Here is a 14375-nt window from a genome sequence, read left to right on the forward strand (position 1 = left end):
TTTACTTTGGCCCATGACCTGGAGAGTTACGGTCCCACTGGCTGGGCGTCTGATGAGGGTGGATGGCGGTGAAGGAGCCCTGCAGGAGAATTCCCCAGGAGTCACAGGAAGCAGAAGGAAGGGTGGGTCTGACTTAGGTCCTGTTCTTTGTTCTCGCTGGAGCACCATCCTCTGAGATCACAGGCCCGCCTAGGCACTGTAAGTGGATTAGCTTCCTTTCTCCTGGTAACATTAACTCATGATTTTGCAATTTAAATGTCTACACAAGCCATAGCTTAAACTATGGCATTGTATATTCATACCATGCATGGTTTCTTTTCCTGTTATTTCCAGTTTTATTCCACTGCAGTCAGAACAGATACGTGACACAATTCTGACTTATTTCCTGGTTTAGTTGAGATTTGTTCTGTGGCCTATCCTGGAGAATGCTCATGTACTGATGAAAAGGTTGTGTATCCTGTGGCTTCTGGATGACATGGCCTATGAGCGGCTCTTGGGGCCATTTGGTCTACAGCATGTTTAACTCTGATGTTTTTGTTAACTCTTTTTGTAATGATTTATTTATTTTTTATTGCAAAGTCAGATATACAGAGAGGAGGAGAGACAGAGAGGATGATCTTCCCTCCGATGATTCACTCCCCAAGTGAGCCGCAACGGCTGGTGCTGCGCCGATCCAAAGCCAGGAACCAGGAACTTCCGGCAGGTCTTCCACGTGGATGCAGGGTCCCAAAGCCTTGGGCCATCCTCGACTGCTTTCCCAGGCCACAAACAGGGAGCTGGATGGGAAGTGGAGCTGCCGGGACCAGAACCGGCGCCCATATGGGATCCCGGTGCATTCAAGGCGAGGACTTTAGCCACTAGGCCATGGCGCCGGGCCCCATGCAGAGTATTTATGTGACATATGTGTTCTAAAATCTTTGAATACCCTTCCGATACCCCACTTTCATCAACAGACAAAGTCCAGACAAAAAGTTAACAAAGGGCCTGGCGTGGTGGCCTAGTACCAGTATCCCATATGGGCGCCGGTTCTAATCCCGGCAGCCCCACTTCCCATCCAGCTTGCTGCTTGTGGCCTGGGAATGCAGTCGAGGATGGCCCAAAGCCTTGGGACCCTGCACCCATGTGGGAGACCCAGAAGAGCTCTTGGCTCCCGGCTTCGGATTGGCGTAGCACCGGCCATTGTGGCTGCTTGGGGAGTGAATCATCAGATGGAAGATCTTCTTCTCTGTCTCTCCTCCTCTCTGTATATCTGACTTAGTAATAAAAAATAAATAAATCTTGAAAAAAAAAATATAAATACTCTGCATGGATCTCAGGGTTTTTTTCCTTTTTGCTTCAAAATAAACCTATTTTTCAAATACATTTTCATGAACTTTTTAAAGTCTTCTATATTAGTCTATCTTTCCTTTTAGCTCCAATAGTATTAGTATTATAAAACTGAGTATTCCAGGGTCCAGCATGGTAGCCTAGATGCTGAAGTCCTTGCCTTACAAGTGCAGGAATCGCATAAGGGTGCTGGTTCTAATCCCAGTAGCCCTGCTTCCCATCCAGCTCTCTGCTTGTGTCTTGGGAAAGCAGCTCAGGATGGCCCAAAGCCTTGGGACCCTGTACCTGCATGGAAGGCCTGGAAGAGGCTCCAGGCTCCTGGCTTTGGATTGGCACAGCAAAGGCCATTGCAGCCACTTAAGGAGTGAATCATTGGACAGAAGATCTTCTCTCTCTCCTCCTCTATGTATATCTTTCTAATAAACATAAAATAAATCTTAAAAAAGAAAAAACTGTGAGTATTCCAGCCTGAGATGCATATATATTTACAACCGTTTTAGCTTCTTTAGTTGGCCCCTGGATCATAATTATAGTGACCTTGTCTCTTTTTGCAGTTTTTGTCTTGAAGTGATTTATCTGCTATAAATACAGCCACTTGTTTATGGTTTACATTTGCACGAAAGACCTTTTTCCAGCATTTCACTTTCAGTGTCTTTAGTGGAGAAATGAATTTCTTTTGGTGGGTCTTTTAATTGGGGGAATTTAGTCTGCTTCCACTCAAGGTTATTATCAATCAGTAAAAACAGTTCTGTCATTTAAAATGTTTTTCTTCTTTTTTTCGCTCATCTTTGTGGTTTGGTGGTTTAGTGTGGTGACAAGCATTGATTCTTTTCTATTTTTCTTTTGAATATCTGCTCTCCTAGTGACCTTCATCTCAAATCTTTATTTTGCGTCTGGATGCACTATCCTCTTTGGGTCTTTCACAAGGCCAGTCTAATAATGGACACCTCTCAGCTTTTGCTGACTTGGAAAGTCTTCACTTCTTATGTATTTATGCAGGATATCTTCTCGAGTATTCTTGGTTGGCAGTTTTTGTTATTCCTTCAGAACTTGAAATATGTCATTTTATTTCTTCCCAGCCTGTAAGTTTCTGCTGAGAGATTTTCTGCTAGTCTAATGGGGGAAGAGTTGGAGTCCCAATATGTGGACATGGGGTTTTTCTCTTGCAATTTTGAGACTTCTCCCTTTGTACCGGACTTCTGACAATTTGACTGCAACATACCATGGTGAGAATCTTACCAAGTCAAGTCTATTTGCCATAGGCTTCTGTACATAGATGTCCAAATCATTCCTATGACTGGAGAAGTTTTCAGCTATTTTTTTTTCCTTTTTTAAAAAGACTTGTTTTATTTTTATTGGAAAGTCTGATTTTACAGAAAGAACGAGGAAGGGAAAGATCTTCAGTTTGCTGGTTCACTTTTCAAGTGGCCACAATGGCCAAAGCCAATCCAGGAGCCAGGAGTTTCTTCCAGGTCTCCCACATGGGTGCAGGGACCCAAGGCTTTGGGCCATCTGGACTGCTTTCCCAGGCCACAAGCAGGGAGCTGGATGGGAAGTGGAGCCACCAACACACGAACCAGTGCCTACGTGGGATTCTGGCACATGCAAGGTGAGAATTTAGCCACTAGACTATTGTGCCAGGCCCTTTGGCTGTTATTTCTTTGCGTAGGTTTTCTATGCCTTTCCTCTTTTACTTTGCCTTCAGGAACCAACACAATGTTTGAATATTTGCCTAATGGTGCCCCAAAGAATCTAGCAGCTGTCTTCTTTTTAAATATTTTTAAAAGTGTGTTTAAAGTGTGTGTTGTGTCTAACTAGATATTTCTTAGAACTTGTCTCCAAGTCCAGATGTTCTTTCCTCTGCTTCACCCAGTCTTGTCCTTGAGGCCTTCAAGTGTGTTTTCGATTTGATTTACTGAGTTTTCCCATGTCTTGTTTCCTTTACAAGATCTCCATCTCTGCTGAAATCCTCACTCACACCCTGTGCTATTTTCCTCATTTTGTTAAAACTGTAATCACTCTTTATGAATTCTTTAGGAAGCATGCTGCCACTTCCTTCTCTCTGAGGTTTAATGCTGGAATCACTCAGTTCCTCTGGAGACATCACGCTACCTTATCTTCCACATTTCCTGTGGCTGTACTTTGAGATTTGCGCATCACGTGGATCAGATCTCTCTCCCACACTTCCATAGATAGCTTTTGTAGTAACAGCTTTCTTTTGAATATTTGTTTGCAGAGGTTGGCTTGGTGGGCTACAGTGGCTTTAGGTACTACTGTACATGTGGAGGTGGAATCCTAATTGCCCTTCTGACTCTGGGAGCCACGTGGAAGCCATGTGGAAGAAGTGGGACTTCAGTGGCCCAGGCAGATGGAGAACTGACAACAGTGCCTGTGGGATGCCCCCTGAGTGGCTGCTCCAGCAACAGGAGTGATGGCCCCAGCAACAAGTGGTGGATCTTTCCTCGGCAGGGATGGTGGGTTTGTAGCATCTGTGTTGAAGGCACCTGAAATGTGAGCCCTGGGGTGGCCAATGGTGGTGGTGGAACGGACATAAAAACAATTAAGAGTTGCAGGCAGTATGTGGCTTACAGTGCCTGTCCTCAGCGTTGGTAGCAGCTGGCGGCTTCTAGCAACATCAACCGTGGCATGCACACTGTCAGCTTCCAACACGCTCAGAGCCACCTGTGTGCTGGCTGTGGCTCCAGGGGGTGTTCAGCCTGCAGGGCATGCCCTCAGTTGATGTTGGGCTGGGAGCATGGCTCTGGAAATTCGAGGCAGACAATGCCAGAAACTTCTCTGAAGCAAAGCTATGATGCAGACTCCAGGTAATTCCCATGACTGGGCTCCAAGCCTGTGGTGTCTGTGGAATTCTGCTGTCACTAGGGTTGCCATGGCGATGAGTCTTCGGGGGTCTCTTATGCCCTTTCCTGCACTCTGCGCCGCCCTCTCAGGTCCCTGTGTGTTCCAGCTTTCCTGCCTCTCTGGTTCTGAGTTCTAGTACTGCTCACTTTAACATGCAGCTCTTCTTACTTGGTTTTCTGGTTCTCACTTGTGGAATGGCAGGCTAGGGCTGAACAACTCTCCTCGGACATGTTTCCAGTTCTTTCCTCTAATATCTACCTTACTGTAGTTAAAGTTATCTTTCTCTGTGGCACACAACTGGTTTTAAATTCTCTTTGACCCTTAGCAGAAGAGAAGGGACTATACAGGGTTCCAAAGACCCCCAGCTTGAGGTGCAGTTATGGGCATAAAACTTGGGGGCCCCTCTGGATTCTCAGGTATCTGATCAAATAACAGCTTAATAGGTCATGAATCAGCTATGTGGTCTGCCACAAACAGCAAAAACAAGTCCCCAGTCTTTCCTGGGAATAAATAACAAGCTATGGCGAGGTGCTCACAGGACTATCGGGGTAAATGCTTTCTGGCAGGAACTACAGTGGACGCTGCACATCCAGCCTATTGACATGACGAAGGCCCATGCCATGGAAAGACACAATAAAACTGGGTCCTACGATGTCTCAGCCTGCTTGTTGCTGGTTATTTTGTCCCACTGTGGCTGAGGAATACCAAGGAAAGGATCTGAGTGTGTGGGTAGACCTGGACAGATGAGTCTTCAGCTGGGTAAACAGAAAGGACTCCCAAGCAACTGAGGGATATAAAAATGCAAGGCCCTGTGTAGAAATACTATTGCACATATCTTAAAGCTAAGCTTGTACTTACGTCTGTTTACCTTCCTCCTTATTTCTTCTTCCTCTCCAGGTTCATTTTTTTTAAAAGGTTTGTTGAAACAAGCAGCTTCCTTAGCATGATCCAAACCACCCCTCCCATCCAAAGTCTAAATCCTCCTGGCTGATTCCCATAGCAACCAGGGGGACTATAGTTCCCATAACAAGATTTTCTAGGATCATTAAGGCTCCATGGGGCAAGGTTTATATTTATTGCTGAATCTCAATCAGCTCCCCAGAGCATAAGAAGTCACCTGATCCCTATTTATTTATCAGCTCAGATATCCCCAAGTGTGTCTGTTTTAAGGTGGACACGATGGAATGTGAACTGAACGGGCAGTGCACAGGAGCAGGATATGGGTTATATTCAATGTGCAATAGAAGCAGCAAGGCTTCAAAGCCTTCTGTTTTCCACATGCTGCAGACCAGGGCAAGAAAGGGCAAATGATTACACACTCACTGAGGGCATTGCCCTCTGAGCATCTTTGATGTACCCGTCAAAGATGATCCTGAACTCTGTACCTTTTTCTACTTTTAACTACTTCACCATACCAGGTCAAGGGGCTAAATGGTCAGGAAACTTTTCTCCCTCTATTCGTTTCCTTTGTTATACCTTAGAAGCAAGCTGGGTAATAAGAAAGTGCTAAATCCCATTGAAGCAGTATATGGAAATATACCCTCCTAATTCAATGCCAAGATCAATAAATACCTTACAAACAGAAGGTAAGCAAATAATATGAATGATACAAATAAGAGGCATCTGTCACCATCCTCTCTCACTCCCAGCCACTTGCAATGCTCTCTGCCTCGACACAATGGGAATACTTTTCCTGAGAACCCAAGCCCGAGGTGGCCGTGGGCCTGGGAATACACACCGAGTAGTATACATCCGTCATCTGCAGGAGGTTTTTGGTACTTCCGTTTTCATGCATTTCAATAGCTTCTCGACCCCACTCTTGTGAGCGAGGATTCTTGGGGTACTCGGCATACGGGGACATTTGGAAATCCCCGCTCTTGAAGATGAGCTTGCTGATGTCATTTTTGTTCTTTCTGTGGGGTAAAAAACATTCAGAAAGTTCTATGAATAAGCTCTGTACGTAAATGGCATCTGTGAAAGCATCTAGTATTACTATACCATTAAATCAGACTGAAAGCTATCATTATATTTCTCTGCAGTTGTGCAATTATTGCCATGATTTTTATTATTTGCATAAAATGATTTTTTAAAAGATGCCAAAAAAAAAAGTCACAGGACCAGATTATCAGGAGCAGGACAGACAGCTGCAAGGGAGCTTGGAGGACAGAGATCACTATGTCTTGCGGTGGTGACAAGTTCACAGAGCGCTGGAGCCAGAATGGCAGTGCGACAGCTCCCGACCGCCCTCCTTCCACCTCTCGACTTCCCAAGCACCAGGACACACAGGAGGCTTACGGGGCTCCCCCGACTGACTCGGGAGTTCTAGGGTTCTAGGACTCAGTGAAGAGATCCGACTTGTCCTCTGGTTGCCCCTTGTTATTGGTAAAGCTGGGACTAGAATTCAGGCCTCCTACCTTCCCAGACAGTGCTCTTTTTGTTACATGAAGCTACTTTACAAATCATAATGAGGGGTGGTTTCCTTGTCAACCCCCGCCACACACAAATCAAACCACCTACTTATAGATCGATATACATTCTCACATAAGTGGGTCAGACAGTTCACTCCTAGCAATGGTTGGAAAGTGTCTTTCTCACCTTTCAAGTGGGTCTATGATCACACATCTTAAATCAGATTTACCTTGAGTAAGACAATCTGGAGATGCTTTCTTCTATCTCACTCACCTGGGGAAGGCACCAAGTGACTCAAGGGTCATGAGTTGAACTGTCCTGCACGTGGTAGAGATGTTGGCCCTTGGTACAAACTCTAATCAGACCTGTTACCGTGTGACTCCCAGTTCTCAATCAAGACTTACCGGCTCATGACTACCTTCCCTTCTCAGGAACCAATCACCCCAGGCTCCTTCCTGGAGTGGCTGTACCACATGAGTGCATAGCTAAATCTGAGGCTTGTAGCTGCCCGGGCACTCACATTTTGTCCCCTCCGGGTAACTCTTCCTGGTCTGACACAATTTCTACTTGCATTGTTTGTGTCTGATGGTCTGATGGAATGTTAGCAAAGGTCAGCATTCCCAAATGGGCAGTTGGGCCTTACTGGAGCCACAGGATAACCTGAAATAGGCTCATGTCTATGATAGAAGAGGTAATGCGCTAGAGTTCCTCTACCTGTTACATCTAAATTATTGCAACCATTTATTATCCTAAATCAAAGGTCATAACTTTCCCTTATTTGAAGAGTTAATCACCAAGAAGGAGGTCAATCCCTTCCTTTTCTTGCTTCTCTCTAGACTGTATCTTCATAGGTGTGTAGTTTCACTGAGATACAATTAACCCACTTATTGATTCTTAGCAGTTTAAAATTTTATGACCATTATCACAACCCATTTTAGAATAGCTCAAAAGGGCCTGGCGCAGTACCCTAGTGGCTAAAACGCTTGCCTTGCATGCGCCGGGACCCCTTATGGGTGCTGGTTCTAATTCCAGCTGCCCTGCTTCCCATCTAGCTCCCTGCTTTGTGGCCTGGGAAAGAAGTAGAGGACAGCCCAAAGCCTTGGGACCCTGCACCCGCATGGGAGACCCAGAGGAGGCTCCTGGCTCCTGGCTTCGGATCAGCTCAGCTCTGGCCATTGCTACCTCGTGAGGAGTAAACCAGCAGATGGAAGATCCTCTTCTCTGTCTCTCCTCCTCACTGTATATCTGACTTTCCAATAAACAAATCTTAAAAAAAAAAAATAGCCTAAAAGAATCCTCAGATCGTTTAGCCATCACTCCTTAGGTCTCCCCATCCCCTCACCCCACCATCACAGCCCTGGGCCAACTACTAAGGTACTTAGTAGTTGTCTCTATTTACATTTGCCTGATTTAGAAAATTCGCATCATGTGGTCACATGACAGGTGGTCCTTTGCGACTATCTCACTTCATTTATCCTATCAGTGCTTTATTCCCTCCTGTAAAATACTCTTTATATAAATATATCCTGTCTTGTCTAGTCACTCGTCAATTGATGGACATGGTAGCTGTTGCTGACCTTTTAGCTATTATGAACGCTGCTATGAACATTCATGTGAGTATGTGTCTTTATTTCTCTTGGGTTTACAGCTAAGAGTGAAAGTGCTGTATTTAATTTTTTCAAAGTGAATGTACCATTTTATGGAACCACTTAATGCTTCCTTCAGCAGTGGATATGGGTGCTACTTTCTCCACATCCTGTTTTTGTTGGTTTGCTTTGTTCTTTAAATGGCTATCCTAGTGGCTACATAGTGGTGTCTCCTGGTAGATTTCATTTGCATCTGCCAATGACTAATGATGTTGAGTATCCTTTCATGTGCTTACTGGTCATGTGCCTATCTTCTCTGGAGGAATGGCTATTCAAATTCTTATTTTTAAACTGTGCTGTATTTTTATTACTGAGTGGAAAGTGTTCTTTTTTATATTCTAAATACATATCCCTGAAAGTGTCTTTAGAAGTTCATGAAAGGGCCCGGCGGCATGGCCTAGCGGCTAAAGTCCTTGCCTTGAACGCCCTGGGATCCCATACGGGCGCCGGTTCTAATCCCGGCAGCTCCACTTCCCATCCAGCTCCTGCTTGTGGCCTGGGGAAACAGTCGAGGACGGCCCAATGCATTGGGACCCTGCACCCACATGGGAGACCCGGAAGAGGTTCCTGGTTCCTGGCTTTGGATCGGCGCAGCACCGGCCGTTGCGGCTCACTTGGGGAGTGAATCATCGGATGGAAGATCTTCCTCTCTGTCTCTCCACCTCTCTGTATATCTGACTTTGTAATAAAATAAATAAATCTTTAAAAAAAAAAAAGAAGTTCATGAAAAACAGAGATGCAAAAGCTAACACACAGACAGGCGTTTGGGGCTGTGGTTACGATGCTGCCTGGGAAGTCCACATCTCCTGTGAGCGCGCCTGGGCCTGAGGCCTGGCTCCACTTCCCATCCCACTGCCTGCTACAGTGCACTCCTGAAGGCAGCCAGCAGGGCTCAAGTAGCTATGTCCCCGTCATCCACGCAGGAGACCCGGGTTGAGTTCCCAGCCCCTGGCTGTGGCCTGGCTATTTGGGCAATGAGCCAACAGAGCACTCTCTGAAACACATACACAGTTTTAATGGCTAGGACGTGTCTGAAGGCCCTGAAGATGACATGCACTTGTTTTAACCCATGCTGGGATTGTCTTTTCACCTTTGAGTGCCCTTTGGAGCACAGACGCTTGTTATATTATATTGGTGGAGTTAAATCTTTCTTCTTTTTTTTTCCTTTTGTGGCTGTGCTTTTTGAATTTTTCTCTTAAAAAAAAAGTTCCATCTGCTCCCTCTTAGGAGTCAACTATCAAAAATTTTCCCTTTCTTAAAAAATAGTTCAGTCACACATCCTAGTTTTACACTATAACCCATCTCCAATATTCTTCAGAAAAGTAAAAACAAATACTTGCTAGGCACAAAGAATCAGAAGGAGGATTTTGAACTCTCACCACTTACCTGCAACAGGTAACAATCAATGCAATGCCCAGAATAAGCAGCAGCCCTCCTCCTGCTGCTGCGATGACCACGGTGATAAGCTGATAGGCTGAATACGGTAAACAAACAAAATAAGGAAAATACGGATGAATGGTAAAGAATGCTCTCCCCTCCAGCCCCAGCTGCCCTGCAACCTTGCTTTCCACTTCCTGGGCTCCGCAAAGGGCCCCCTAACAGCCAGCGCTACATGTTCTCTGCATGAGAAGAGTTCAGGTTTCAGCCACTACTAGGAATGTCATCAGCCCCCAACGACACTTTCACCAATTCATGGCAAAAAAAAAAAAAAAAAGGTGAATAATGAGTTTTTAGAAAGCTTAATTTGTTCCAATTTAACAGCTACTCTATGATCTAAGATTTAGGTTCTTTTTTTCCCCTCACACTTAGGATGGGTGCCCATGTATAAATCATGCCTCAGGAAAGTTGACATTTAAAAAGTATTGATAAAAGCACAATATTGGGCAATGGTTCAGTGTCTAAATCCTTGCCTTGTAAGTACTGGGATCCCATATGGGCACTGGTGCATATCCTGGCTGTTCCACCTTCCATCCAGCTCCCTGCTGTGGCCTGGGACAGCAGTCAAGGATGGCCCAAAGCCTTGGAGTCCTGCACCTGTGTGGGAGACCTGGAAGAAGCTCCTGGCTTTGGATGGGCTCAGCTCCAGCCGTTGAGGCCATTTAGGGAGTGAACCAGAGGATGGAAGATCTTTCTTTCTCTCTCTAAAAATCTTCCTTTCCAATAAAAATAAATTAATAATAATAAAAAGAGCACAGAATCTTTTCTTGGTCACTTCCTACTCTTTGGTGTTAATAGTTTTTTATTATTATTTATTTTTTTATTTTTTAAAGATTTATTTATTTTATTACAAAGTCAGATATACACAGAGGAGGAGAGACAGAGAGGAAGGTTTTCCCTCCGGTGATTCACTCCCCAAGTGAGCCACAATGGCCGGTGCTGCGCCGATCCGAAGCCGGGAACCTGGAACCTCTTCCGGGTCTCCCACGTGGGTGCAGTGTCCCAATGCATTGGGCCGTCCTTGACTGTTTCCCCAGGCCACAAGCAGGGAGCTGGATGGGAAGTGGAACTGCCAGGATTAGAACCTGCGCCCATATGGGATTCCGGGGCATTCAAGGTGAGGAATTTAGCCGCTAGGCCATGCCGCAGCGGCCCTGGTGTTAATTGTTTAACTTTTTTTATTTGATGGTGAGAACAGATATAAAAATGCTTAACTCAGTTTTAGGTTCATACTTAATAATCCCAGGGTTGGGATGAAGCCAGGAACCAGGAATTCTATCCCATGTGAATGGCAGGTAGTCGGGCCACCACCCACCACCTCCCAGGTGAATTAGCAGGGAGCTGGAGCAGAAACGTGATGTGGCCAGGACTTGAAGCACCACTCTGACACTGATGCAGCCACTCCAGGCAGACTTAACCCGATGTGATATAATACCCTGACTTCCCAGATTTATAACAAACATGACTGGTCAGTTCAGTCCACAGTCCAAGAATCACTTCATCAACCATGCCTGAGACTGAGTAGGCCCCTCAGTGAATATACACCGAATTTAGTTAGCAGCAATGAGATAAGCAAGCACATGCTATAAGTAATAAGTAATAGTAAAAGGGGCCTGGCATGATAGTCTAGTGGCTAACGTTCTCGCCTTGCACATGCCAGGATCCCATATGGGTGTTGGTATCGTGTCCCAGTAGCCCCCACTTCCCATCCAGCCCCCTGCTTGTGGCCTGGGAAAGCAGTGGGGAATGGCCCAAAGCCTTGGAACCCTGCACCCACGTGGGAGACCCAGAAGAGCTCCTGGCTCCTGGCTTTGGATTGGCTCAGTTCAGGCCGTTGCAGTCACTTGGGGTCACATTAGAAGGAAAATCTTCCTCTCTGTCTCTCCTCTTCACTGTATATCTGACTTCGCAATAAAAATAAATAAATCTTTTAAACAAAAGTTACAATTCATTGTTTTGTTGCTGTGGAAGTAGAATGAAAATTGAGTTCTCAGGATGCCAGACACAGGATGAAAGGACAGCTGGCAGTGCTACTCGCCCTCCAACACCTGTCGGTGAGTCTTTCTCAAGAAATGGCTCCTTCCCTTCACCTTCGCAGCCTGACATTACTGTTGGCATTGCTGGTGTCTTTTGCATCAAACCAATGTATCACTGGGCCGTAGCCTTTCCTGTAAACTCTATTTGTTTTTGTTCACGACTGTCTGCTTAGTCTACCCTTTTAATGAAGCAGTTCCCTTCCTTCCATCTGTGATGGGGTTGGTAACTGTAACATGACACCTGAACATGGTCAACTGCATGGAAATAAGCACATGGTACAAACGGAACCAATTACTTCCTTTCCAGGGATCTCTAAGTGGCAAAGACAGAGCTTTTTCTTTCGAAATGGCTGACTTAATCATACACACACACACATCCGATGACTGTTTTCCATCATGTGGTCTGGGAAGAAGCTGCCAGTGGGCTAGCAAGGGGAGACAAGCAGACCGAGTGATGCTAACACGCCCTGACAAGAAGGATCTGCCTCCAGCTACTCACTGTGAGGTTCCCTACATGGGCCTGCCTCCTGCCAACCCTTCCAACAAACCCCTCGCTGCTTCAACCAGCTACGTGTATTTAATCCAAGAGAATTTAAACCAACCACCATGCCTTCCTTTCAAACACTTGAATGGATTACAGAATTTTCTAGATAGTCACATTCATTTTATTTTAAAACTCACCCAATTCTCTCCATCCTCCTCGTTCCTCTCACTGAGCTCACTGTGATGGCTAGAATTCAGCCTATTTGCATCTCTGATCACGGTATTTTGTTTTTCTTGGCACCCTCTGAGTTCTGCTTTTTTCATGTCTGCAGGCTGTGCGTGGACACACTCTGTACCCACCGCCTCCCACCAACACGACTTCCCACATGATTCTGTCACTTTCTCCTGAGGGGTCCCTCCTGGCACAAAGATTGGAGACCGGTGCTCCCCTCTCTCCAACTCCTGCTTTGCTTCCTTTCTGTTGGTGAGGAAGCCAGTCATGATGGAGTGGAATGACCACTCTAAGATTCCTTCCGGATAATTAATCATCTCTCCTTCCTCCTAAATGGGTGCTTGTTTGCAGTGACTCCTGCCAATACAGTGTTTCCTCTGATCTGAATCTTTTCATAGCTTGATGCAACCACAGAGTGAACATAACAACTGATTATTGAGACAACTGCTGTTACACAGTGGGTTGGGGTGGGTAGGGAGACAGCTCAGAATGGTCTGTAAGTAGGATGTTCTGGCTTTGCTGGAAGAGAATGGTAAATGGGAAAGGCCGGCTCTGACCCCTCACTGGGGCTTCGGGATCCCCACTAAAGAGATGCAGAACATTTGAAGGCAGAGAATGACCTATAAAACGACATGATGAATATGAAATAAGGATGCATAAAAATGTCTGTTACAAAAGCAAGTAAGGTAAAAAACTGATGTGAGCTCTGTAATCACAAGATGACAATAGTCACAAGGCAGAAAAAACGACTTAAGTATGGGACTATTAAAATAAAACCAAAAAGACCGTGTCAAGGCAATAGCTAAGCCCATTATACCAATATAGCATAGAACTACCCAAAGTCACATTATGTGGCATGCATTGTGGAGCAGAGAGTTAAGCCAGTGTTAGGAAGACCCATATCTGAAATCAAAGCGCCGGTTTGGGTGCTGGTGCCTCCGCTTCTCAGTGAGCTTCCTGCTGATGCGTTCTGTGAGGCAGCAGATGATGGCTGAAGTGTCTGAACCCCTTCCACATGTATGAGAGGTGTGAATGGCTTCTGGGATCCTGGCTTTGGCCTGGCCCAGTCCTAGCTGCTGTGGGCATCTGGGTAGTGAGCCAGTGGATGGAATGTCTGTGTCTGTTTCCATCTCTCTCTGTTGCTCAACCAAGGAGTTGAGAGTACAGAAACACTTTAAAAGTGATATTATGAAATTGTGAAAATGAAAACATTTCATAGTTTACTAGGCTTACAAGCATGTTACAGAACAGTATGCCTAGGCCCACCATGATAGCCTAGTGGCTAAATATTGCCGGGATCCCATATGGGTGATGGTTTGTGTCCTGGTGGCTCCACTTCCCTTCCAGCTACCTGCTTGTGACCAGGGAAAGCAGTAGAGGATGATCCAAAGCCTTGAGACCTTGTACCCACATTGGAGACCTGGAAGAAGATCCTGGCTTCAGATTGGCTCAGCTCCAACCAATCACTGCAGTCACTGGGGGGTGAACAAGTGGATAGATGACCTTTCTCTGTGTATCTCCTTCTATCTGTATAGCTGCTTTTACAATAAAAATAAATATAGAAAAATAAGTGGAACAGCCAGGACTTGAACCAGTGCCCATATGGAATACCAGCACTGCATGTGGAGGATTAGTCTGATATGCCACCATGCCAGCCCCCACAATTGTGTATCTTCTTATATCACATGCCAGATGGCCCCAGATTTGTTGTCAGACACATCCCTCTTGGCTTGGCACTCTATCCCTTTTTTGGGGCATGAGTGTTTCTTGTGTCACTTGGAATTCATGTGGATTTTCCCTCACGGTTTTATATTATGTGCCATGATGCTTTGCTTCACCTTTTTCTAAATTTAAAAATAAATTAAGTGCATGTCCATTCATTTTTCTTTGTTTAATTAAAAAAACCCTCAACTGTAATCAGAAAATAGGCATAAAGGCGAGAAT

General features: G+C 45.4%; 1 protein-coding gene across 3 annotated transcripts in view; it reads right to left on the reverse strand.

The window, feature by feature from the left end:
• Nucleotides 1-14375, reverse strand: part of HEG1 (heart development protein with EGF like domains 1) — an 86599-nt gene that overhangs the window by 5393 nt on the left and 66831 nt on the right. For all 3 annotated transcript variants that reach the window (XM_058662006.1, XM_058662008.1, XM_058662007.1), the window contains 2 exons: nt 9630-9717; nt 5927-6101 (listed from right to left, as the gene is read on the reverse strand). In XM_058662006.1, coding sequence (XP_058517989.1) covers nt 5927-6101; nt 9630-9717 — 263 coding nt within the window. The remainder of the gene's footprint in view (nt 1-5926; nt 6102-9629; nt 9718-14375) is intronic.

The sequence above is a fragment of the Ochotona princeps genome, chromosome 3, assembly GCF_030435755.1.
Source record: "Ochotona princeps isolate mOchPri1 chromosome 3, mOchPri1.hap1, whole genome shotgun sequence".
In the NCBI taxonomy this organism is placed as follows: domain Eukaryota; kingdom Metazoa; phylum Chordata; class Mammalia; order Lagomorpha; family Ochotonidae; genus Ochotona; species Ochotona princeps.